Genomic DNA, 27,061 nt, shown 5'->3' with positions numbered 1-27,061 from the left:
AGAAACCAAGGACGTCTCCATCCATCGGCGCTACCAGCTCGGCTGTGGTGATCCACTGAGGGTCTCCATATCTCCACTCCATACAGCATGGCTGAAGTGACCAAAGTGTCAAAGAGCCAGAGCTTTGTTCGAGGTTCCTGAAACTGAACTTGCGAACACATCCTCTCTAGTCTCCCCAATGCTGCATAAGCTCTGGTCAATCTGGTCTCCGCTGCTCTCCTCAAGGAAAATAGTGGGCCACTAAAAACCACACCAAGGTAAGTATATGCATCTGTATACTCCACTATCTCCTGACGATATGTAAAGGTGGGTATTGACCTCCTAACCCACTGTGCTGTGGTGTTAAACACCATCACCTTGGTTTTACCAAGGTTAACAGACAATCCACTGTCCTGTGCAAACGTGCGCAATGCATCCAAATGACGCTGCATCCCTTCGGGAGAATCTGAGATCAGCACAATATCATCAGCACACAATAACAGCGGAAGCCATGTCCCTGCTAGCTGTGCTCCTCTGTCACCCTCCCGCTCTACATAGTCCGAAACCTCATCCACATACATCCCAAATAAGGTGGGAGAAAGGGGGCAGTCCTGTTTCACCCCAATAGTGGAGTGAACCATCTCAGATATACCCTGAGTAGTACGTACCTGCCCCACAACTGTCCTGTATAAAGCCATGATTCCCCAAATCAACTCTGTGGGTGGGCACTCCAATCTCCTGTAGTCTGCGCATCAGTCTAGCTCTCGGTACTGTGTCAAAAGCTTTGCGGAAATCCACAAAGCAACAATAAATCCTCCTGCCATATAATCTGCCCTCCTCAATAATAGCTCTGAGTGTCAAGATATGGTCAAGAGTGGAGAAACCTCTCCTGAACCCTGCCTGCCCTCATGCACGTATACCCTCTCTCTCTGCCCATCTACTCAACTCCTGCTCAAGAATAGATGCATATAATCTAGCCAATGTGTGACCAATCATGATGGTACGATAATTCCCAGGAAGCATGGGATCCCCTGACTTGAAGATAGGCACAATCGTGCACATATTCCAATTCTCAGGAAAACCCCCATACATGGCTCGATTAAACATCATAGCAACAAGCTCTGCAAGCATATCTCTGGCATGAATAAAGTGCTCTGCTACCAAACCATCATGATCATATGCTCTCCCAGTCCTCATCCTGTCAATAGCTTTCCTTACCATCTCAGCAGTAAAGAAAGCACATGTCTGTGGGCATGGCTCCGATGGGTCTGGCAGGGGCGGCTGTCCTGGTGCTATGTACAGGGATGCTGCATACTCACCCAAAATCTCTGTGGAGGTAATGGCTGGTGATGGTGAATGCTCATGGAATAGTCTCCATGCCTCGCCTGAGTCCTGACTCATAAATAACTGATACAAATCCCTCTCTAACTGAGCAAGATAAGCCCTCTTCTTCCGTCGCACCAGGTGCCGCAAGGTAATCCGTGACTGTCTGTGAGTGGTAACACCCATGAGCACCTCTCTCTCTAATCTGATCCTCATCTCTCTGCACACCTCATCATACCAACTGTTCTGGGGCATGTTCCCAAATCGTCTCCGTGTAGGCTGACTATGGGAATATGCCTCTGATGCTGCAGCATGAAGCGTCTCTATCAATATCTGAGTGAGCTCATCTAATGGCCGTCCCGGCTCCCCGGCACATAAGCGTCTGTATATCTCATCCGTGTACACGGTGTCAGTCTCCCTCGTAAAGGTATAGCGAGTGTGTGTGGAGACCTGTCCCAATGGAGCGGTGCTGAACTGAAATGTGAGAGTGAAGGACAAGATAGCATGATCCACTGCTATTCCAACCGGCCTAGTGCCTACCATAAAATCCTGAAAAGAGGGAATGAGACTGGGCTCAGCCATAACATAGTCCACTGTACTAGCACCATGCCGATGTGGAAAGCTAGTGAAACCGCCCGATGTCGGGAATCTCTGTAGGCCATTGAGGATGGCCAATCCATGTGCAGTCCCCATGTCTAGCAAATACCGCCCATACACTGTATGTTCCTCATCCTGTGAGAGTCTAGATAGGCCCATATCCCTAACATCAAGCTCCCTCAACATCTCCTCTGAGGTATCATAAAATACTGTCTGGTTATGGGTGGTCCTGGCATTGAAGTCCCCCAAGAGAATGATGTCACCATCCCTGGAGAACTCCCAAATGTCATCATCCAAAATAGAAAAGGGAGACTGCTCGTTAGGTGATGCATACACTGATGTACTAGGAGCAAAATAGCATATAGCAATGTAGAGATATCTGCCCGTCTCTGCCCTCAGTCTAACCCACATGTACCTAGCCTGCTCATCTCTGCCGACTATATGTATCAGTGGCTGTAGCTCCTCTCTAAACAATACTGCCACTCCTCCTAAGCCCCGTCCTCTATGCTCTGAACGAGTCTCCTGTGTACAAGCTGTCTCCCATCGGTATCCACTAACATGTGGCATGGACTGTCCAGGAGCCTGATGCGTCTCATAGTAGAAGATGATGTCCCTCCCAGTGAAACTATCCTCAAAAGTCCCTACATCAAGGCGTAGAGATCCATTACAATTCCAAGTAGCAACTTTGAGTGTAGTCCCATAGGTCTCACGCCGTCATGAAGAGCGCCTCTCCATAATCACCACTCTACCATCTCTATAGAAGGCCACTTTCCCTTTCTCTCGGACTGCCCTTATCTCGGGCATAACTTCTTTCAGGTGGGCAAGTTGCGAGAGTGTGAGGTCATCTCCAAGAAATATTCCCGTCTTCTTGAGTGTAGGACGTCTTTTCAAGAAGTCCTTCGCTTCCATGGAGGGGAAACGAATGATAAGTGCTCTCTCCTTACAAGATTCGCCACTACCTTCTCTCTTCTTTCCCACTCTCCATGCCTTTGTGTGCGTGGCTTCAATGCCCATCATAGAGAAGAGCTCCTTGGTTTCCCCTTCCGCATCATCACGGTCTTTTAGACCGGACACTCTTACATGTAAGGCCCGGGTCTTCCTCCTTTGCTCCTCTTCAAGGGTCGTGTTGATGATGGTGGGAGTGGGGATGGGTGGCGCTTCTTTACCTTTCACTTTCTTGGCGACCTCGATCCATTTTCGGCCTCGTCCATCTTCTTTTGTGTCTTTGTGATGACCTCCACCCATGAAGATGTCTTCTCTTTATGTTGCTCCTCCTCCTCTCGAATGATCCTCATTTGTTCCTTGATGGTATTCAGCTCTTCAATAAAGGAGGGCTGAAATTCTCCATTCTCAAGCTTGCTTTTTGAAGTGGCTTCCAACTCCTTTTTGAGGGCTGAGATTTCAGCCGCTTGACTTTTAGCATGTAGTTTGGCCTCCACTAGTTCCTCCTTTAAGGCTGAAATCTCAGCCTCTTGCTTGGATGTTCTCAACTCGAGCTCTTGGATTTTGTCAAATCCCTTCTCGAGTTTGGAGAGGCGGTTTATAATTGCGGTAATGGAAGAGTCGACCATCTTCTTGTTTTCTTTGATAATTGTGCCGAGCTTGTCTTTAAACCCGGTCTTGGCCATGACTTTTTGCAAAACTCCCCACAGCCAATGGATTGGAAATTAATCCATGACACAAGCGCAAAACATCAGCAGGGAGAGAGAGGGGGGGTTTCAAGCCATGTAGGGGAAAGAGAGAAGAGATTCAACAGAGAAGGAGTTATGTTGCTACCTTGGGGGCCTGAGGAAGGGTGGGTGGGTAAAGGGAGTCGAAAATGCGAGCGAACAGGCGGGCAGGCAGCGGGGCGGAGAGAGAGAGAGAGAGAGAGAGAGAGAAAGAGAGAAAGAAGAAAGAAAGAAAGATATATTAACGTCTACGAGAGGCCAAAGTCGGCCTATGAGACAAAAAATAATACAATTGTGTTCTTTCGGTCATCGGAAGAAAAGAAAAAGAAAGAAAAGGAAAAGAAAGAAAAGAAAAAGTGTGCATGTGTCTGGATACAATTGTGAATCATCATGGATCGGTGAAGCCCATATACAAACAATATAAAGGGGGGTGGTGATGTGGATGGAGTGCTAAGGCAAGATGCATCTCTATATGCTGAAGGGGTAGTACAAGCATGCTATGCAGATCTATGTCTAACTCCATCCAGTGCCATAAGAGGGATATAAGATATCATACATCGCCGATGCTGAGGCTGTGAGTGGCGTGAACTTGTGTCCTGAGTCTGAATGAGAGCGAGCTAGCCTCTCCTGTGTCTCCATCTGGTGTCTCATCCGGATAGCTGCTATCTCTCGGTGACGGGGTCGGGGTGCTCTGTGTCTAGTCTGTCTAGGTCTCCTCCTGGCTCTCAATTCCTCTGCTCTCTGTGCGGTCACCCCACGTGGTCATCAGCTGGCACTGGCATAGCTCTCTGGAAGAAATCTGTGAGCTGGGACTGTCTCCCACCCCTAGTGGGAGCGGGTGTCTGGAGGAGTCTCTCTCGAGAACTATGAAGCTCTAGTAGTAGTCTGCCAAGCTGTCGCTGGTCCGAGGCCTTAATCAACTGATGTAGTGAAGAGTGCTCCTCAAACAATCCTACATATCTATCTCTGACCCCCTAGTGGGCTCTACATCTACATACAAAGTGATCCTCAGTCTCCACCTCCTCGCGGCACAATCTGCATATCCGCTCGGCTCTGGGAACCCGTGCCGCTCTCCCAGCCTCTATCTCTAGCTGATGTGATGAGACTCGTAGCTGTCCAATAGCAACGCGAGAGCTGTGTGGCATGTATACATCCATATACCACGGTCGCTGTATAAACCCATCCCCTGAGAGAGAGAGAGAGAGAGAGAGTTTTGCTGCAAGTAAAAGGGGAAAAAGTTCTAACCTCCCCATGGTCGAACCTGCAGCTGTTTGCAAGAGATATTCGCCCTTGGGAATAGCTAGCCTCTCTAGAATGCCCATAGCAGCCCATGGATTCACAATGAATTGGGCTGCCACTTCATCACTCACACTAGGGGGCACCGGGAAGGCATTGTCCTCGTCTACTACAATGTAATCTTGCCAAGTGCCTTGCCCATCCTTGAAGTAAGTCAGCATGCCAAGTGGTATCACCCTCTGTCCTTTCACAAATTTCGTCACTCCTTCTCCCACCTGCACATGAGTCCAATCCCGCATTCAGTTTGAATCAACAAGATGTAGAACAGCCAAATTTTTGAAATAAGCTTGCGTCACAAGATCCATGAATTGCAATCAGACCAATCATATATGAGAATTGTGCATGATGCACTTGTACCAATGATCAAACAGCCCTGTTCTGCAGGCCAACTGTATATGGCATTCGTGCATTGCAAACTTGCAAAAAAGTTTAAACAGCCCAGTTTTATAGTCAGCTTGGATAGCAAACACAATAAGTTTTATTGACAAGGAAAAAGAACACGATAATCCTACTGCCTGCAAAATGTGTGTGCTAGCACTCAATTGCTCAAACAAACAACTAATCCCTCAGTTGAGGAGTCATTCTCACGAATCTCACTGTGAGACAACTGAAACACACCATGCTCCACTAGAGATCAAATTATGTACTTGGACAATTTTGAAGAAAAACATTGAAGGACACGAAGTTGAAAAAACACAACAGTACCCTAAAGCATACTATCAAATGCACTACACCATAAGGACCAGAAATAACATGCTCATCTCCTCCCTTCAGGTATTATTTATGTCTGATGAACAAAATACATTGCTCAACGTATATCAACCACCTAGCCAAAAAAACTCACAAAGTCACGTGCATAGTGTCAAAAGGAAGGCAAGCCAATACCAATGCAGAAGTTTTGGCCTTCCAGATCAAGGATCTCGTACTGCCACTTTACCCTGTGAGCATGGCCGAACATATATTTCTCTTTCATAGTTTCCAAAATACCAAAGTACTAATATACCTATATTGAAAAGACATGTCCCGTCAAACCTTGGTCAAAGTTGATCAAAATTGGTCAAAACTGCTCAAAGGTACTCATATCTCTTATTAACTACACAAAACAAGTGAACGCTGCTCAAATTGAATCAAAAAGTGCTGGTCACGCCGTGGTCAACTCTGCAGCCCATAACAGTCAAAGATGGATCAAGACTAGAGCATCTTGTACAGCCCCGTTGTATATTAGCTTTCCAGTATTAGATAGTGCCCTGGAATGTCTTTATAAAGTTTTCTCAACAGATAAAGCCAGTAGTTTTACTTCTCTTTCTTTTGCTTCTTTTGCCCATAGAGGCAAGCATACTGACAAAAGTGTAGGCACTCATGGTGACATATTCCTCTTGTAAACCATATTCGATTTAAGGTAATAAAGAGATCAAGTTGCTGAGAGGAAGAAGTTACGTCACAGATGAATGAGCTTTGCTCACTTGTTATACTTGTGCTGATGAAGAATGAAACATAGCATACATTTACCAAGCTCTAAACAAGGTGACCATCAAGAATCGGTTTCCAACACAAAGAATCAATGACGTCTCGGATAGCTTGAATGGTATTTAGCAGGGTTGATTTGAAAAGTGGGTGGGTAGAACCACACGATATGTACTTTGAAGCTCAAAACTGAAAATAGGCAAAGAATAGGAAAAGAGGAAAGAGAGACAGTGGTAGACGTGATTCTCTCTACCTAACATATCGTCTTTTACAAGGCTGAAATTTGACAATGGATCTTACTAGATCTATTAAAAACTTAACTTCTCTCCTAACAGAGCAAGGAACACCCAATCAACTGAATTAAAAGCCTTAGACTGATTTGCCTTGGTGGTTGTTGTTTGGGTTGAATCTACTATTTTTCTTAAAACCCTCTCTCTCTAGCATCGGGCTCGTCCGACCAGGCATCTCACTATGGCAGATATCTAGGCCATCCAGCAGAGGCCCATGCTAGAGCTCCTAGGATGATTACCACTCCAACCATATACTGTTGTACTCACTGTCACTTTTGTACTCCCCCATATTCATGTATTCATGTATCCATGTACTCATGTATCCCATTTTGACTAGTAGCATTAGCTTCCCACTCTCCCTAGTTGCTACTTCCGGATGCTCCCTACTAATGTATTGTAGGGCTAGATACTTACCTTTAGTTCTTTCTTTTCTTTTCCAGACAATGTATCAGATGTCACATGGTTGTAACTTTGGTCTCATAGGTCATTTTGGCCTTTTGAAGACGTTAATATAACATTTCATTTCTCTCTCCCCCCCCCCCCTCGGAAGGACCTTGATTGAGGTAGTCAAGAAGCAGAAGGCGGCACCCGTACCGCAACGGAATACCATCATGACTGCAACATTGGAAGGAGAGAAACACCAAAAGAGCAAGAAGCTCAATGAGAGGGTCGCCCTTTTCCAAAGACCCCACGCCTAAGGAGGACCGCAAGTGGGAAGAGGCATGAGGAGGGAGTATCCCCTCATTCTGAAATTTAAAGACCACGAATCGATGACTGATTTCCTCAAAAAGGGTGGCTCTTAGGACCACCAAGATATATTTGGGAGAGGACCTCATGTAAGCCCAACGGTGCGTGCCGTGACAGATTCTACCACGTATCCAAGAGATAGAAATATAGAGAGAAGATAGAGAGAGGGAGAGAGAGAAGGGTTTAGGGAACTTTGCAGAGTACACACGCACTGAGCGGGGAACAAGCCCTGCCTCCTTTCAAGAATTTATTCAAGAACAATCCACTCAGGATCAATACATCAATGAATACAAAAGCAAACAAATATGCCGATGTAGAAACCCAAGTCGAAGTCAATGTCGAGGCACAAGATCCTGGTGCCGAGCACACCACAGGGATGACCCACAAGATCTCTCACCGGGCTAGTACCAAATCCAATATCCAAATCCAAGTCCAAGTCCAAGTCCAAGTCCAAATCCAAATCCAAGTCCAAGTCTAAAGTCTAAGTCTAAGTCTAAGTCCAAGTCCAAGTCCAAGTCCAAGTCCAAATCCAAAGCTTGTTGTTGAAGCACACAAGAGATGTGACTAGAAGATGAAGCTTATGATGACTAGCTTAAGATTCGGTTGCCCAATCTGGAATAGAGACAACCCAAAAAGGGTCGTTCAAAGAAGCGATAAGGATCTGTTGCTATAGCCAGACAACGCTCAGCAGGTGGCGACGACTGCAACTCTTGTCAGCGGCGCTCAGAAAGATGGTGGTGGCAGCCAGGCAGGCAGTGCACAAACAAGCAGTGCTGGCCAGTAGGCAATGGCCAGGTGGCAGCAGCGTAAGACATATGGCAGCTGGCAACGACTGCACAGGTAGCAGCAACCAACTGATCAGGTAGCAACAAGCGGCGCTGAACGACAGAGGCAGCAGCAGCTCTTGTTGGGCGGCGCCCTGCCAGGTGGTAGGTGACGGCTACAGCAACACAGCCAGATGCAAGCGGCTCTAAACAGCAACACGGCAATGCTAGCAACACACAGCAATATGCAGCAGGTAGCTGCAGCAGCGCTAGAGCTAGCTGGCGCAGGTAGTTCAGGTGGCAACCAAGTGACGCAAGTGGCGGCACAGCCAGGTGGTGGCAGTTTTGTTCAGTCCAGCAGCCAGGCAATGATAGACGTGAAGCCAATGGGCGCAAGAAGCCAGTCGACGATGATGAACTCCACGCTTAATGATGAAGTTGATGATGGTGATGATGAACTACAAGCTTTATTGATGGTTGGTACCCTTTAATGATGTTGTTTATAAACTTCACTCTTCAATGATGTTCTTCACTCCTAGTCCATGATCCAAAGAGAGAGGCTCACGCTAGTTTTATACTAGAGGGGAGCCCTGCATTTTGCTAAAAAGCTATCCATGCTTTTGCTTTGCCTCTTTTGCTTTTTATAATAAAGTACTTATTCAAATATTACTCAGATAAAAAGCGTCTTTTTGCTTTTTGGTCTGGCTCAGTCTCCTCTTGCAAGTGGTGCTCCTCGCTACGGTCAACACAAGTTGATTTTTTGCTTTTCTCTACTTTTTGACGAAAACTGGTGCTTTTCCATGTGCACACCTTATGGTCCCTGTCATCATGCCTTCTTCTACCTGTCCCGTGTCCGGACAAGGGTTCCATCATGTGAATAGAGCTAGGAAAGGCCAAATAGTTACATTCCCTCCCTCTTATATCACAATTGTCCTCAACTACAGAATAGAAGTGTTCCAAGCATATCCATATGTTCCAAGAATATTCATATGTTCCAAGTACTAGCCCCATTTGGTGAGCTTGTGCATCTAGTCATTCCCCATATATGTGGTGTCATTTGCTCATCTGGCAACATGTCTATGCCTTATCTTTGACCAATAGCTTTGTTCTTGATAGTACTTCTTCATGGCCGGTCACATGTGTTAGATAAAAGAAATGCATACTTACCACCTGTAAAAACTAGACAGAAGCTAGTCAACAAACAAGTATGCATCATTCGCATCTACTGGGTGTTCCACGTACTAGCCAGGTAGTCTAGAGCCCATGTCATTTTGCAGCCATGTGCCCCTTCTTCCCACATTGGAAACACTTTCCTTCCTTGACATATTCTTCAAGTTGCTTATGGGACAACTTCTTCTAGAAGAGTGGAGGTTTGTCCCCACTCCTATCCTTCTTCTTTTGTGGCTCGTTCTTTGATTGAGATCCAACTTTGAACCTCTTCTTTTGAGATGGATCTCGGGTGTCATGCTTTGTCTTGCCCACCATCCAAGGCATGTGAAAGGCCTCGTTTTGTAGAGCTTTGTCTTGTGCTTCCTCCAAGGACTTTGGACTAGCCATGTACACTGCTTGCATAAGCTTAGGATGCAATCCATTCACAAACTTACGCATTTCCATTAATGGTGGAATGGGAGTATAAGAAGTAAACTTTAATGAAACGGCTGAAAAGTTGTTAAGATAAGTTGCCACATTCTCACCAACTTTTTGCTTTACCTAATCCCATTCTTTCTACACATCCACTTCAAAGTTTGTGGGTAGGAACTTCTTGTTGAACATAGTCTTGAAATCAATCCATGTCTTTGGCTCGGTCCCTTCTTGTCCAACCTTTAGCCACCAATTCAAGGTGGCATCCTTCAAATGCATACGAACCATATGAAGCTTGGACTTTTCGAAGAAGTCCTCTCCTCCAAAGGCGGCATCAAATTGCTTGACAAAAGATAAAGCTTTTTTAGTGTCCTGCTTTCCATAAAAAGCATTGAACTTAACGCTCTTTTCTCCCAGCTTGAAATCCAATTTGCCAATTGTCGAAGGCTCCTTTGCCTTCCTTTCCCTTACTTGACCCGAAGACGCTACATCCCAGAGAGCGGACCTAGGGATAGCCTCCCTGTCTCCTCCACGAGAAGCAAATTTGGTCGCTTTTGATCCTCCTACAATGGTGACTCCTTTGGCTCGGAGATCGGCTTTGGCAGCTTCAACTCCTTTAGCTTCAGTGGCTTGATTCTTGATGAAATCTTCAAACATTTGAGCCCTTCTTTGGTCTTGTTCCCTCTTGGTTCTCCAAGCAAGGAATTCCTCGTCGCTAAGAAATAGCTTGAACTACTGAAAGTCTTGGTACTCTACTGATGACATGGCGCGGTCTCATGAGCAATGGATCGATGGCCTCGGTTCCCATCCTGAAGTCTTGGATCGGCCTCATAATTGTTCCCTTCATTAGGCCCTTGGTTTTCCTTTACTCTCGACATGGCTCTGTCACCCCAAGAAAGATGTTCTCAAAAGAAATCCTGCTCTGATACCACTATAAGCCCAACAGGACGTGCCATGGCAGATTCAACCACATATCCAAGAGATAAAGATAGAGAGAGGGAGAGAGAGAAGAGTTAAGAAAGCTTTGCACAGCACACACACACTGAGCGGGGAACAGGCCCCGCTCCCTTTCAGGAATTTATTCAAGAACAACCCACAGGCTTTTCAAGCCAGGATCAATACAACCAATGAATACAAAATCAAACAAATGTGTCGATGTAGAAATCCAAGTTGGAGTCAATGTCGCGGCATGAAGTTTCTAATGCCAAGCACACCACGAGGATGGTCCACAAGAATCTCTCACTGGGTGTAGGCATATGCTCACTTATGGTAGTGCTCTGTGTGAACAGGGCTTAACCAAGGGCACTTTTTCCCACGTGGTTTTTCCCCTTGGACATCAAGTGTGAAAGGACACTTAACATATAATATTTTGTACTTCTATATTATATGGATGTGGCACACATGCAAGGGTTGACTTGCATTTTGTGGATACCACACTTTTGGCTCTCTCTCTCTCTCTCTCATTTCTGTGTGTGAGCTTCTCTACCCTGCACCTAACCCTAATGTGCAGGTTTGTGTGTGTGAGTGTGTGAGTCCAACACCCAACATTTGGTATCAGAGCTGGGAGCTGGCCCTAGAAATCTGCAGCTGGAAGAAATCCTGCGAAATTCCATCGACAGGCTGCGAAATTCCATCGCCGTCCGTCCGTGCAAGACGTCGAAGCTTACATGGGACACATCGGAAGCAATGTATCAAGTACGCAACAAGGCAAGAGTTGCCTACTTGAAGAGGCAATTGGATTTTCTTTCTATGGATGAGGGTGACTCCATGGCAGATCATCTCACCAAAGTGAAAGATTTGCAAGAACAATTGCTCAACATTGATGAGGTTATCCCAAACAGACAGATGGTCACCAACACTCTTCATTCTTTACCGCCTTCCTACTTGGGCTTTCACACCTCTCTCAACCTCTCAATGAGAGGAGGTGCTGATCCCGTCACTTTTGAAGAGCTCGTGGGTTTACTCTTGCAGGAAGAACAAACAAGAGCAAACTTATCGAGCAACCGTGGTGGAGAAAAGGCATTTACAGCCAAGGATAAAGGTAAAGCAAAGAGCTTTAGGCATGGGGGACAACAGCCTACCAAGGCTGGTCATGGACAGTCCTCTTCTAGTGGTGAAAAGTCTGACACAGGGGATGCAAACAAGCCCAAAAAGAAGGGAAAATGTCACTACTGCCATAAGCCTGGACACTACATCAATGAATGTAGGAAGCGGATTGCAAAAGAGAAAAGGAAAGAAGTAGGCAATGCAGTAGCAGACTCTTCTGATGACAAAGAACAGCAATCAGCTAATGTAATCCAGGAAGAGTACACTTTTTTGGTCACATGCGCTAGTGACACACGAAGTGCTTCAGACACTGATATGTCTTGCATTGCATCTAACAGACAGAATGCATCATGGTATTTTGATAGTGGTGCTTCGAGCCACATCACTTCATGCAAAGATGTATTTCAGCACTTGGTTTATGCTTCAAAAGGCTGCACTGTATCATGTGCAGATCATACCACATATCCAGTAAAGGGAATTGGTAATGTCATACTTATTACAGCCAATGGTGCCAATATATGTATGAAAAATGTATTGTATGTTCCAAGGATAAAGAAAAATCTGCTCTCCGTCTCAGCCATAAACGACCAAGGTTTAAAGGTTGAATTTGAAGACGGGAAGTGTTTGGTAAAAGACCCATCAAAGAGTTATGAAATAGTCACTTCTGGAACACGATACAAAGGCTTGTATAAGCTGGACAGCTATGACAAGCGCACTTATGATGTAAATACAGTGGCTGCCCACACTCCTGCTATGCATGATGCAGAGCTATGGCATGCTCGTTTTGGGCATGTAAATTTTCAGAGTTTGATGCTTTTGCAGAAGCATCATATGGTTGATAATATGCCGCCTCTTGAGTCTCCACCAAGACATGTATGTGAGGGGTGTATTTTGGGAAAGATGCAACGAAAACCATTCCCTAAAGATGGAGCTGTTAGAGCTGAAAGTAAATTACAGCTCATACATAGTGATGTATGTGGTCCGATGAGGACACCATCCATAGTGGGGCATCTTTACTTTGTCACATTCATTGATGACTACTCCAGGTTTGCTTGGGCTTACCCTTTGAAAGCGAAAGCAGATGTGTTTACATGCTTTCGACACTTTGTAGCAAAGGCTGAAAATATGTGTGGATGTAAAGTCCAAACACTCCGCTCAGATAGAGGTGGAGAATACATGTCAAATGCATTCAATGATTATATGCTTCAAAAGGGCATCGAACACCAATGTACTGTGCCCTATACACCGCACAGCAAAATGGTGTAGCTGAAAGGAAAAATAGATCTCTCATGGAGATAGCAAGATGCATGGTGAAAGCACAAAAGTTGCCTCACAAATTTTGGATGGAAGCTATAATGTGTGCAACTCATGTGTTGAACAGGTGTCCAACAAAAGCTTTGAAAACCATAACACCATTTGAGGCTTGCTATAGCCGAAAGCCAACCGTGGATTATATGCGTACGTTTGGGTGTTTGGCATATGCACATGTGCCAGAACAACTCCGAACAAAACTAGATGACAAAGCAATTAAATGCATTTTTGTGGGCTACAGCAATGAGAGCAAAGGATACCGTCTTTATAATCCAACTACACGTAGGATTTTTGTGAGTAGAGATGTGGTATTTGCTGAAAATTCGAGACAGTCCATGTACAACTTGTATAAAAGCAATGATACAGGCTTACAGGACATGTTTGATGGACTTTTACCCATTGCAATTAGGGGGGATTCAGATCAGCCAGCCCCTACACAAGAAAATCCTCATGTAGAACATGTGGAACAACTAGCCATTTAGCCCCCTTCTATGGAAAAAGTGGAAGATCTTGTCAGGGAAGAGCAAACAGCCATAGACACAGCCAAGTCAGTGCCAAGATGGTTGCTGAAAACTTTGCAAGAAAGCAAACTTGCAGCTCCACTCACAGGTAGAACAAGGGCTAGTTCCAGCCATGCTTTGAATGTACATCGTGGGGAGTCTGCATTCGCAATGGGTGGTCTATTTGATTCAGAAGATCCTTCTTCTTATGAAAAAGCACATGAGAATGAGCATTGGTTGCAAGCTATGCAAGCTGAAAGTTCATCTATCATGAAGAACAATACATGGGATCTTGTGGAATTGCCTAAAGGCAAGCATGTAATTGGAACAAAGTGGGTGTACAAAGTCAAAAGAAAGTCTGATGGTACTATTGACAGGTACAAAGCAAGACTTGTGGCTAAAGGCTACTCCCAGAAAAAGGGAATAGATTATGAAGAGACTTTTGCTCCTACTTCGAGAATGACCACAATAAGATCAGTGATTGCATTGACTGCCCATAAAGGATGGAAAGTGCATCAATTGGATATCAAAACTGCATTCTTAAATGGAGATTTACAGGAGGAAGTATATGTAAATCAGCCCATTGGTTTTGTAGTTCCTGGTGAGGAACATAAAGTATGCAGGTTGCACAAAGCATTGTATGGGTTAAAGCAAGCTCCAAGAGCTTGGTATGATAAGATACATGCTCATCCAACCAGCCAAGGTTATGAGAATAGTCCAGCTGAAAGCACATTGTATAAGAAGAAAACCGATGCCGATATTCTCATAGTCATCTTGTATGTAGATGACATGCTCATTACAGGTACAAGCAAAGCACAAATTTCAGATTTCAAAGCTGATTTGAAAGCTGAATTTGATATGTCAGATTTGGGGCCTTTACACTACTATCTCGGCATACAGTTTATGCATACAGATGATGGCATTGTTATGCAGCAAACTAAGTACATAAAAAGTTTGCTATAAAGGTTTCACATGGATGAATGTAAGCCCATTTCTACTCCGGTAGAACCAGGTGTACGGGTTACTATGCATGATATTGGAGAGCCTTTTGAGGCCGGCATTTACAGCCAGGCAGTGGGATGCTTCATTTACTTGTGTAACACGAGGCCAGACATATCTTTTGGGATGTCTTTGTTGAGCAAATTCATGCACAGCCTAGGCACAAAGCATTGGCAAGCAGTCAAACGCATTTTTCGTTATCTTAAGGGTACCCTGGATCTTGGTTTGTTCTATCCCAGGGGGGGCAGCTTGCAGCTTTATGCATACAGTGATTCAGATTGGGCTGGTGATTATGATACTAGGCAATCCACCAGTGGGAATTGTTTTTTTCTTGGCAGTTCATGCATATCTTGGTTGAGTAAAAAGCAACCCACTGTTGCTACATCTACTTGTGAGGCTGAGTACAGGGCAGTCTTTACAGCTACAGTAGATTGTGTATGGTTGAGGAGACTATTGGCTGATCTTCGTGAGTGTCAGCAGACACCCACCACCATTCTCACTGATAGCCAGAGTGCTATGGCCGTGGCACGAAATCCAGTATTTCATGCATGTACCAAGCACATAGAGATTCATTATCACTATGTCAGGGAGAGGCTACATGCAGGGGAGATCAGTTTATCTTATTGCCCTACACAGGATAATGTTGCAGATCTATTCACAAATGCTTTACCTCGAGAAAAGTTTGAAGCTTTCCGCAAAGCTTTGGGCTTACTCTCATACAGAGAGTGATCTGCTACTTTGTACAAGTTCACACTTCCACTACAGGCGGGATTTGTAGGCATATGCTCACTTATGGTAGTGCTATGTGTGAACAGGGCTTAACCAAGGGCACTTTTTTCCATGTGGTTTTTTCCCTTGGACATCAAGTGTGAAAGGACACTTAACATATAATATTTTGTACTTCTATATTATATGGATGTGGCACATGCAAGGGTTGACTTGCATTTTGTGGATACCACACTTTTGGCTCTCTCTCTCTCTCCTATTTTCTTGGATGATGATCTCACGAGGATGCAGCTTGAGCATAGGAGAACTTGCATGCCACAAGTCTTACACGCGAGGAGAGAAGGCAAGAAGGTCTTCTATCGAGATGGTCGGGTCATCATTGATGGCCGGCCCATGGATTAGCGGTTTGGGGCCTATGGGACACAGACCAGGCCACTGACAGAGATACACATAGCAGTATGGAACTGTAATGGTTCACTATGGGTGCAGCCTGGACGATTGGAGCATGTTATGGTGGGGAGAGACATCATACTTCTGACAGAGACGCATCAGAGCCCAGAGAGAGGGCTACCTCGAGTAGAGGGATTCCAGTGGGAGTCAGCATACAGGAGGACCACACGCCAGGGTACCTCGAGAGGGTCGGGGGGAGTAGCAGTCCTATTCAGACAGGAGCTACAGGGGAGACTGAGAGTGGTAGCACAGGATCCAGAGGCCAGATACATGTGGATCAGCTTACAGCTCTCACAGGACAGGGTTATATACATAGCTCTATGTTACTTTTCTCCATCAGGATCCTCCTATGTCATTACAAAGGACATGCCACAGGAGGAGGAGATAGGAGCCTTGCCATACACTTGTCTGTCAGAGGAGATTATGCATTATTCTACACTAGGGGAAGTATTTCTTACGGGCGACTTCAATGCCCACACACAGAGCAGACAGTGTGAGGTGTATGACTATGATGACATGGAGATCCTCCACCCTGTGGATCCAGAGGAGATAGGGGCTAGTCGGGCATCAGAGGACACTGGACCAGACAGAGGACATTATGGGGACCACTTACTAGAGTTGGGAGCCAGGCATGGTCTCGTTATTTATAACGGGATGCTACAGTGGTCGGGATCAGGAGGGCTGACATGCTTCCCACATGGGCGTCATACACGGACCGGAGGCACGGTGGTAGACTACATTATGGGGTCTTTTGACCAGGATGCCAGGTGGAGGTGGTGACATCATATGTGTACCTAGGGGTTACCTTCTCTGCAGCAGCCACACGCTTTACCATGGGTTCAGCAGCCAGAGCTAGATTGACACGGGGATATGCAGCATTGGCTATGCTAGAGAGACAGTGCCACCAGGCGCATTTTCAGGAACCCCGGACGAAGGGGTGGCTATTTGACACATTAGTCACACCGGAATTGATGTATGGAGCAGCAGTATGGGCGCCAGGCCTTGCTACCCATTGGTGGACACAGATAGAGAGACCACAGACCCTCATGATGGCACGCATGATACGCAGCAAACCGTCAGTACCTCATGACATTATCCGAGCAGCGTTTGCTGCGCCTCCTATGATGGTAGAGGCCATATTTTAGACTATATGCCTGCTAGACAGATTCAGAGAGATGCCACAGGACAGATTATCATACAGAGCTTTTCAGGCATCTAGACAGTTGGCTGAGGCAGGAGATAGAGGATCATGGTATGCACAGGTCACACATTGGTTCTCACAGCATGGCCTAGACATGGATCATCTACCACCATTCCAGTATGACAGGGATGCACCACTTATCCGTCTCTCTCATAGTGAGAGGAACAGAGTATTGAGACAGGATCTATGGCAGCTCTATACACGAGAGACATGGATATCGCCTACACAGCCTCTTCCACCAAAGATGCTATACTACAGAGATCACTTCATGAGTATCACTGTTGATGGATTTATAGAGAGGCCTAGATACATGGAGGGCTTTTTACCACACGGCTCCCGAGTGGCTATTGGTCAGCTCAAAGTTTCATCACACCGATTGGAGATTGAGACTGGCAGAGCAGCACGGATCCCCCGAGAGGAGAGGGTATGCAGATTGTGCAGAGAGGAGGTGGAGAGTGAGGAGCATTATGTATGCAGATGCAGAGCATATACAGCCATCAAAGAGAGATATCCCATTTTATTCAGAGAGCCACATTCCCTACGCCAGATCTTTGAGACAGCAGACCAGCGCATACTGGGGAGATACATTCTAGACATACAGCGCCACAGAGAGACATTATTACAGGCTCAGACAGCTCCAGAGGGGGGGGCGACAGACACAGATTACTACATTTTTTCAGAGATCCATACCCCTCCCAGCTTCTACACGGCAGCAGGGAATTACTCTCCAGAGAGCAGAGACACTTAGAGCCCGCAGGAGACGGAGGACACCACGCCTATACCAGAGAGAGATGACAGACATCAGAGCTCAGTTTCACAGAGAGGGTGCGGAGCGACTGGCTCGCTTCAAAGCACACCCAGGCATGTTCTTCAGGGAGCTGTGGACACCCCCTTCACTGATGTATACCATTTTATACCCCCAGTATGGTACAGGATGGAGCTAGCTAGGTTCCATATCATGATTGTATACTCCATGCATATAGCTTTGCATTCTCCTAGTAATAGAGCTCCATCCCCTGCACACCCAGATTCAGCTTTTTTAATCAGTACTTTTTCATTTTGTTGGGATGACAGAGGATACCCCATACAGGTACTCCGATTTGTCTCATAGGCCGAGTTCGGTCTTTTGGAAGACGTTAATAAAATCTTTCTTTCTTTCTTTCTTTCTCTCTCATTTCTGTGTGTGAGCTTCTCTACCCTGCACCTAACCCTAATGTGCAGGTTTGTGTGTGTGCGTGTGTGAGTCCAACACCCAACACTTGGCTAGTACCAAATCCAATATCCAAGTCCTAGGAACCCCTAGCTTGTACTCCAGGTGCTCAGGGGAGATATCCAATAGAACACTCAATGTCCAAACCAAAGTAAGAGCAAAACTCCAAGAGTGGCTCCACGAAGGAATAAATGTCAAATAAGGTCCATAGCCAGCAACCTCTGGATGGCTTAAGGCAACAGAGGACGCCAATGTCAGAATGCACAACGGAAATGAACACAACTGCTGTAGAGAGCAATACATAGATGAAAGACAGAAATGAAAATGAAAATGAAATGAAATGATATATTAACGTCTTCAGAAGGCCAAAATGACCTATGAGACCAAAAAGGTTCCAACAATCGGTGGATCTAATACAATGTCTGTATAAGAAAAGCTAAAAACAACTAAACAACTAACTGAAACTGAAACAACTATGAGGAAAAGTACGGTACTAGGAGCTCCTAATGGATAACATCTGGGAGGAAAACTCCAGCAACAAAGGTAAGCATCATACACATCACTATCCAAAGATGTCTCTCATCGGTCGATGGCGGATATCCTCAATGTCCTCCATGGTGAGTACTCTGACTGGACGTCTCCCATGCCGTGCTAGTATGGTCCTGATCCTCTGTTGTAGTCTCCGCCGATGTCGAGATGGCCTCTCATCTTGGGGCACCTAGACCGCCCCAGCTCTATAGCCCGATCAATCAGTGTACCTCTGGTGCGGCTATACTCTGGGGCTATCTGCAATGCCTGCGGGCCTGACTGCTCAACCTCTGGTCGCAAGAAGTCTGTAATCTGCCTCTGTAGGTGTCTCTCCCTCTCTGATCCCCTCCCTCTCAAGAGACCCTCTCTATGTCTACGAAGCTCCAGCAAGTATAATCCGAGGCATCTCTGATCCTGGTATCTCATGACTCTAGAAAGTGGTTCGAAACCCCCTCTAAACAGGCATTGAAAGCGGCCTCGTATCTCATAATATACTGGACAGTGACATATGTAATGTAAGTCTGTCTCTGGCTCCATCTGGCACAGCTGACAAATCCTGGCCTCAGCTGGTACTCCTCTGAATCTGCCAGTCTCAATCTCTAGCTGGTGTGAGGATGTGCGCATCTGACCAATAGCACACCGTACCCCATGAGAAAGATGAGTATCCATCTAGCTGGGTCTAATCACAAACCCATCCTGCGTGAGCTGGAGAAGATGATCTCTATAGAAAGCCATCTTCGTACCAAGCTCGTGTGTCAACTGTATGCATGTCCTCCTAGTGTCCAGCTGAATCAAGTCCTGCCTGATAAGTGTGGTAATCTCTGCCCGTGTGAGAGAGGGGGAGGGTGCATTCAGGGAGTACTGAAATGGAGGTAGCATGTCCATACTAAAGCCATGCAGCTGGAACCAAGCTGTCATCTGTTCATACCAACATGATCCGTCTCCCTGTGATGCCAACTGTCATGAACACTCCAGGGCTAAGCGACCATATCTGTCTCTAGGGAGAGCCCAAGTGCTATGTATAAAGGAGACTGATCGAGTGAGTGCCTCTACTACCAATGGGGGGGAAGCCATCTCTGCACAGATAATATCATGTGGTACGGAGGCCTTGGCCCTAATCATCCGGGAAATCATAGAAACCAAGGGCCTCTCCATACGTCTCCATCCATCAGTGCTACCAGCTCGGCTGTGGTGATCCACTGAGGGTCCCCATATCTCCACTCCATACAGCATGGCTGAAGTGACCAAAGTGTCAAAGAGCCAAAGCTATGTTCGAGGTTCCTGAAACTGAACCTGCGAACACATCCTCTCTAGTCTCCCCAATGCTGCATAAGCTCTGGTCAATCTGGTCTCCGTTGCTCTCCTCGGGGAAAATAGTGGGCCACGAAAAATAGTGGGCCACTAAAAACCACACCAAGGTAAGTATATGCATCTGTATACTCCACTGTCTCCTGACCATATGTAAAGGTGGGTACTGACCTCCTAACCCACTGTGCTGTGGTGTTAAACACCATCACCTTGGTTTTACCAAGGTTAACAGACAATCCAATGTCCTGTGCAAACGTGTGCAATGCATCCAAATGACGCTGCATCCCCCTGGAGAATCTGAGATCAGCACAATATCATCAGCATACAATAACAGCGGAATCCATGTCCCTGCTAGCTGTGCTCCTCTGTCACCCTCTTGCTCTACATAGTCCGAAACCTCATCCACATACATCCCAAATAAAGTGGGAGAAAGCAGGCAGCCCTATTTCACCCCAATAGTGGAGTGAACCATCTCAGATATACCCTAAGTAGTACGTACCTGCCCCACAACTGTCCTGTATAAAGCCATGATTCCCCAAATCAGCTCTGTGGGCACTCCCATATCCTGTAGTCTGCGCATCAGTCTGGCTCTCGGTACTGTGTCAAAAGCTTTGCGGAAATCCACAAAGCAATAATAAATCCTCCTACCATATCATCTGCCCTCCTCAATAATAACTCTGAGTGTCAAGATATGATCAAGAGTGGAGAAACCTCTCCTGAACCCTGCCTGCCCTGACGCACGTATGCCCTCTCTCTCTGCCCATCTACTCAACTCCTGCTCAAGAATAGATGCATATAATCTAGCCAATGTGTGACCAATCATGATGGTACGATAATTCCCAGGAAGCATGGGATCCCCTGACTTGAAGATAGGCACAATCGTGGACATATTCCAAGTCTCAGGAAAACCCTCACACATGGTTCGGTTAAACATCATAGCAATAAGCTCTGCAAGCATAGCTCTGGCATGAATAAAGTGCTCTGCTACCAAACCATCATGATCATATGCTCTCCCATTCCTCATCCTATCAATAGCTTTCCTTGCCATCTCAGCAGTAAAGAAAGCACATGTCTGTGGGCATGGCTCCGATGGGTCTGGCAGGGCGGCTGTCCTGGTGCTATGTACAAGGATGCTGCATACTCACCCAAAATCTCTGTGGAGGTAATGGCTGGTGATGGTGAATGCTCATGGAATAGTCTCCATGCCTCGCCTGAGTCCTGACTCATAAATAACTGATACAAATCCCTCTCTAACTGAGCAAGATAAGCCCTCTTCTTCTGTCGCACTAGGTGCCGGAAGGTAATCCATGACTGTCTGTGAGTGGTAACACCCATGAGCACCTCTCTGTAATCTGATCCTCATCTCTCTACACTCCTCATCATACCAACTGATCTGGGGCATGTTCTCAGATCGTCTCCGTGTAGGCTGACTATGGGGATATGCCTCTGATGCTCTAGCATGAAGCGTCTCTATCAATATCTAAGTGAGCTCATCTAATGGCCGTCCCGGCTCCTCGGCACATAAGCGTCTGTATATCTCATCCGTGTACACGGTGTCAGTCTCCCTCGTAAAGGTATAACGAGTGTGTGTGGAGACCTGTCCCAATGGAGCGGTGCTGAACTGAAATGTGAGAGTGAAGGACAAGATAGCATGATCCACTGCTATTCCAACCAACCTAGTGCATACCATAAAATCCTGAAAAGAGGGAATGAGACTGGGCTAAGCGATAACATAGTCCACTGTACTAGCACCATGCCGATGTGGAAAGCTAGTGAAACCGCCCGATGTCGGGAATCTCTGTAGGCCATTGAGGATGGCCAATCCATGTGCAGTCCCCATGTCTATCAAATACCGCCCATACCCTGTATGTTCCTCATCCTGTGAGAGTCTAGATAGGCCCATATCCCTGACATCAAGCTCCCTCAACATCTCCTCTGAGGTATCATAAAATACTGTCTGGTTATGGGCGGTCCTGGCATTGAAGTCCCCCAGGAGAATGATGTCACCATCCCTGGAGAACTCCCAAATGTCATCATCCAAAATAGAAAAGGGAAACTGCCCGCTAGGTGATGCATACACTGATGTACTAGGAGCAAAATAGCATATAGCAATGTAGAGATATCTGCCCGTCTCTGCCCTCAGTCTAACCCACATGTACCTAGCCTGCTCATCTCTGCGGACTATATGTATCAGTGGCTGTAGCTCCTCTCTAAACAATACTGCCACTCCTCCTGAGCCCCGTCCTCTATGCTGTGAAACGAGTCTCCTGTCTACAAGCTGTCTCCCATCGGTATCCACTAACATGTGGCATGGACTGTCCAGGAGCCTGATGCATCTCACAGTAGAAGATGATGTCCCTCCCAGTGAAACTATCCTCAAAAGCCCCTACATCAAGGCGTAGAGATCCATTACAATTCCAAGTAGCAACTTTGAGTGTAGTCCCATAGGTCTCACGCCGTCATGAAGAGCGCCTCTCCATAATCTCCATAGAAGGCCACTTTCCCTTTCTCTCGGGCTGCCCTTATCTCGGGCATAACTTCTTTCATGTGGGCAAGTTGCGAGAGAGTGAGGTCATCTCCACGAAATATTCCCGTCTTCTTGAGTGTAGGACGTCTCTTCAAGAAGTCCTTCTTCGCTTCCATGGAGGGGAAACGAATGATAAGTGCTCTCTCCTTACAAGATTCGCCACTACCTTCTCTCTTCTTTCCCACTCTCCATGCCTTTGTATGCGCGGCTTCAATGCCCATCATAGAGAAGAGCTCCTTGGTTTCCCCTTCCGCATCATCACGGTCTTTTAGACAGGACACTCGTACATGTAAGGCCCGGGTCTTCCTCCTTTGCTCCTCTTCAAGGTTCATGTCGATGATGGTGGGAGTGGGGATGGGTGGCGATTCTTTACCTTTCCCTTTCTTGGCGACCTTGATCCATTTCTCCTCGTCCATCTTCTTTTGTGTCTTTGTGATCACCTCCACCCATGAAGATGTCTTCTCTTTATGTTGCTCCTCCTCCTCTCGAATGATCCTCATTTGTTCCTTGATGGTATTCAGCTCTTCAATAAAGGAGGGCTGAAATTTTCCATCCTCAAGCTTGCTTTTTGAAGTGGCTTCCAACTCCTTTTTGAGGGCTGAGATTTCAGCCGCTTGACTTTTAGCATGCAATTTGGCCTCCACTAGTTCCTCCTTTAAGGCTGAAATCTCAGCCTCTTGCTTGGAAGATCTCTCTTCGAGCTCTTGGATTTTGTCAAATCCCTTCTCGAGTTTGGAGAGGTGGTTTATGAGTGCGGTAACAGAAGAGTCGACCATCTTCTTGTTTTCTTAGAGAGAGAGAGAGAGAGAGAGAGAGAACACCAATAAAATCCCGGAATACACAATGAATGAGTGTCGGGGCAAGGGGCCATTTTATATGACCCCTGGCTGCTGGTAGGTCAGCCCAAAACAGGCCGATAGCAGCCTGACTGCTCACGACCAGCAAAATGGTCAGTCGGCTAGACCAAGTCCAGTCGGCCAGCACTGAAAGGGTGGTCGAGTATCAGCAGAGCAGTCAAGCAGCCAACAGACACAGTCGGCCACCAGCACCTGGGTGCAGCCGACATCCCATACACAACTCCACATAAATGGGAAAAAATATGGAGAGTGAGGAAAAATGGGAAGACACCAAATACGGACGGACACACCCACAACAGAGGCCCTGACATAGTGTACAGACAGGAGATGACTGCTAACACCCCCTCTTAGCTCCTGGATGTGGAACCAACCCCAGTGAGATGGAGTGCCGCCAGAGCATAGCCTGAGGTAGAGACTTCGTAAAGAGGTCCGCCCCATTGTCCTCCATCGAACAATAAAGAAGCTGTCACCAGCCAAGATCTTCTCACGAACAAAGTGATATTGTATCTCTATGTGCTTGGTCCGGGCATGGAGGACCGGTTCCAAGCAATAGCCTTACAGCTCTAGTTATCGCACTGGATGACCGTGGGCTCCTTCTATGGAAACCCAATCTTGCGAAGCAACCTTCGCAGCCACACAACCTTGCAAGCAGCACCACAAGAGCAGCCCGATACTCTGCCTCTGTTGACGACAAGGCAATAGTTGCCTGCCTCTTGCTGCTCCATTAAACAACCCCTAAGCTGAGGGTAAAACTGTAGCCTGATGCAGATCTCCTCGTGTCTGGATCTCCTCCCCAATCTGAGTCACTCTAACCTTGGAGTCGAACTCGTTCCTTCGTTTTACCCCCGGTGGTGTAGAAGAGTCCAAGATCCTTCGTACCCTGCAGATATCACAAGATCCGCAATCCTGCTTCCCAGTGCGACTTCAACGGTGTCTGCATAAATGAGCTCAACAGCCCCACAAGAAAGCTCAAGTCCAATCTGGTGTTCAGCAACCAGATCAATGAACCAACCAGCTTCTCGTACAGAGAGGCATCAACTGACTCACAAGGATCATTCACTTTAAGTTTCGTGTTCAGGTCCATTGGTGACATGATAGGCTTACAGTTCTCCATCCCAAAGGCCTCAAGCAACTCATGGACATACCGCTGCTGAGAGACAAAGAACCCCCTCTGGGTCTGCCAAATCTCAAATCCCAAGAAGAAATGAATTAAGCCTAAGTTAGTCATCTCAAACTCCTTTGACAACGCAGCCTTTTCATCATTGCTATGTGCTCTACATGACCACCAGTGAGAATGAGATCATCCACATAAAGGATAATCGGCGTGACCAAACCGCGTTCTCGAAAGAGATACAAAATAGGATCTGCAACTGATCCCTGAAGTCCTATCCATAGAAAGAAGGAATCACGGATCTTATTGAGCATCGCGTAGCTCGCTGAAGCTCCCGCCTCCACCCTGCTCTGCGCACCCGTCTGTTCGCCCCCATCCCTCTGACGCCTGTTCGCCCCCTCCTCTCCGCCTGTTCGCCCCTCCACCCCCCGCCTGCCTTCTTCTCGCCGCTGCGCCCCCCTCCTGCCTCGCTGCTGCGCCTCCCCCCTCCTCGCCATTTCGTCCCCCCCCCTCCTAGCCGCCTCTTGGCCTTTTCGCCCCCCCCCCCCCCCCCCTCTTCGCCTGTTCGCCCCCCCTTCCCCTTTGTCGCCTGTTCGCCCCCCACCTCGCCGCCTTTTCGCACCCGCCTCCCTTCAGCAGCGCCCCGCCTCCCCTCCCTCTCACGTTTTTGCCGCCACCCCCTTAGGGTTTCTCCTTCGCTTTCGCCCCCTCCCTCCCCTTTCGTGTTTTTTTCACCCCCAGGGGGTTCTGTTTTTCTCCATTTTCATCCGGACTTCCACCTCTTGGTGTGCAGCCTGTTTCTTGCAGGTTTTTCCGCTTTCGCCTCGCCTTCGCCTGAGCTTCAGACTCTGATGGAGACTCCTCCCGCCTCGCCTCAGAGGGACTCATCCGCAGCCCCCTCGCCCGCCCCCGAGGACATCCCCATCAGACTTTCTCTTTCGCCGGAAGAGGAAGCGAGCCTCACCGCAGAGGTGGAACGCCTCCAGGCTCATTCCACCATCTGCCGTATAGTCGGCACTCGCCCCAGTAGAGGGGAGATCAGGGATCTTCTTCAGGCCCGCCTTCTTGCAGATGTGGGCAAGATCCTGGATGTACAGCTCCTGGGCCGGGGCCATTATCAGATCGAGTTCGAGGCCGCCCAGAGCGTTGCCAAGGTCCTTGCCATGAGTCCTCTGGACATCAGGGGTGCTCGGGCTTTCTTCAGACCTTGGCAGCATGGATTTGACCCAGCAGCGGCGGAACAGGGAGAGCGCCTCTTCCATATTACAGTTTGTTTCCCTGGTCTCCGCCGGGAGTATCTTCCACTCCTCTCCAGGCTCGGAGCATTGGTGGGCTCGGTACTAGAGACGGGCCCCTCAGCAGCTTCAGTGGTGGCCAGAGCAGCTGGGCTACCTTCGGTCAGAGTGTTGGTGTCTGACATCTCCTCCCTTCCTAAGGTCATTCAGCTACCTAGGATAGGGGGGGGGTGGATAGATCAGAGAGTGGAGTTCTCGGGGCTCCCGAACCAGTGCTTCATTTGCAGGCAGGTCGGTCATCTGGCCAAGGCCTGCCCTCGCAGGAGACCTCGACCCGGACCACAGCAGCAGGCTTCTGATGGCCCGCCCACAGATTCGGCTCGGCAGGCTGCCTCAGGGACGCCTGCCCAGGCCACAAAGACCTCGGAGTGGCAGCCTGGACAAGGGCGCCGCCGAGGGAGACAGCCACAGCACCACGCCCAGAGACCGCTGCAGCAGCAGCCACAGTCTCAGCCTCACTGGGTTCCCGTGAGGAACAGCTTTGCTCCCCTTCAGGAGGAGACCCCTGCAGCGACCGAGGACCAGGAGATGCCAGCTCCCCCTCCTTCACCCCCCCCACCCCCGTCCCCTCCCACCGCCTCGCTTCCACCTTCGCCTCCTCCCGCCCCCGCTCCCGTTTCGGCAGCGGTTCCCTCTCCACCTCCTTCGCCTCCCCCTCCTCCCCCTCCGCCCGCCTCACCTTCCCGGGAGACCCTGGCAGTTCCCTGGCGCTCACCTGCAGTCCGGAGAGCGCTGAGCACTGACCTCGCTCGAGCATCACAGAGGAGACCTATGCCGATTAGGGCCTCGCGGATTTCATCTATCCGCAGTCGGCTGAGTCGCCTTGGCATTAGACAGCGCTCGGAGGCCTTTGATTATACCTTTACACGGCTTTTTGGAGCAGAGGGCCCCCATGAGCCAGCACCCATTCGAGTCCATGTAGTGATACCTCCGGCCCGCGGGGAGGAGGCACTAGACTCAGCGGTGGCCTTCTCGTTCCCTCTTTGTGGACCTTGTGATCGGGAGTGGACTCTAGAGCTCGCTCTCAGCACTTTTAAGACTCAGGCAGTTGAGTTTTCTCACCACATGAGCGATTTGGAGGTGACAGATGTGATAGGCCGACTTTGGGAGTTGGCTCATTTTTTCTTGGATCCCGGGAGTGTGGATACCTCAGGGATTCGGCATTTGGTCGTGCGCATAGTGGCAGACTTGGCACGCGACCCTGGATATGTGAGTATACACGAGGTTTCTCTGTCAGAGCAGGAGGCAGTCGCCATGGGCCACAGCCACTGGCGCCTGATC

General features: G+C 47.8%; 1 protein-coding gene across 1 annotated transcript in view; it reads right to left on the bottom strand.

Moving 5' to 3' along the window:
• Positions 1–27,061, bottom strand: part of LOC147616684 (uncharacterized) — a 166,703-nt gene that overhangs the window by 85,909 nt on the left and 53,733 nt on the right. Inside the window, exon 2 of the mRNA XM_086777765.1 lies at positions 4,815–5,080. Within this exon, the coding sequence (XP_086633891.1) occupies positions 4,815–5,080 (266 nt within the window). The remainder of the gene's footprint in view (positions 1–4,814; positions 5,081–27,061) is intronic.

The sequence above is a fragment of the Cibotium barometz genome, chromosome 38 (assembly GCF_041138505.1).
Source record: "Cibotium barometz isolate CiBa-2024 chromosome 38, ASM4113850v1, whole genome shotgun sequence".
Taxonomy (NCBI): domain Eukaryota; kingdom Viridiplantae; phylum Streptophyta; class Polypodiopsida; order Cyatheales; family Cibotiaceae; genus Cibotium; species Cibotium barometz.
Note: the sequence above shows the minus strand (reverse complement) of the source record. Positions and strands in the feature narration are given on the sequence as shown.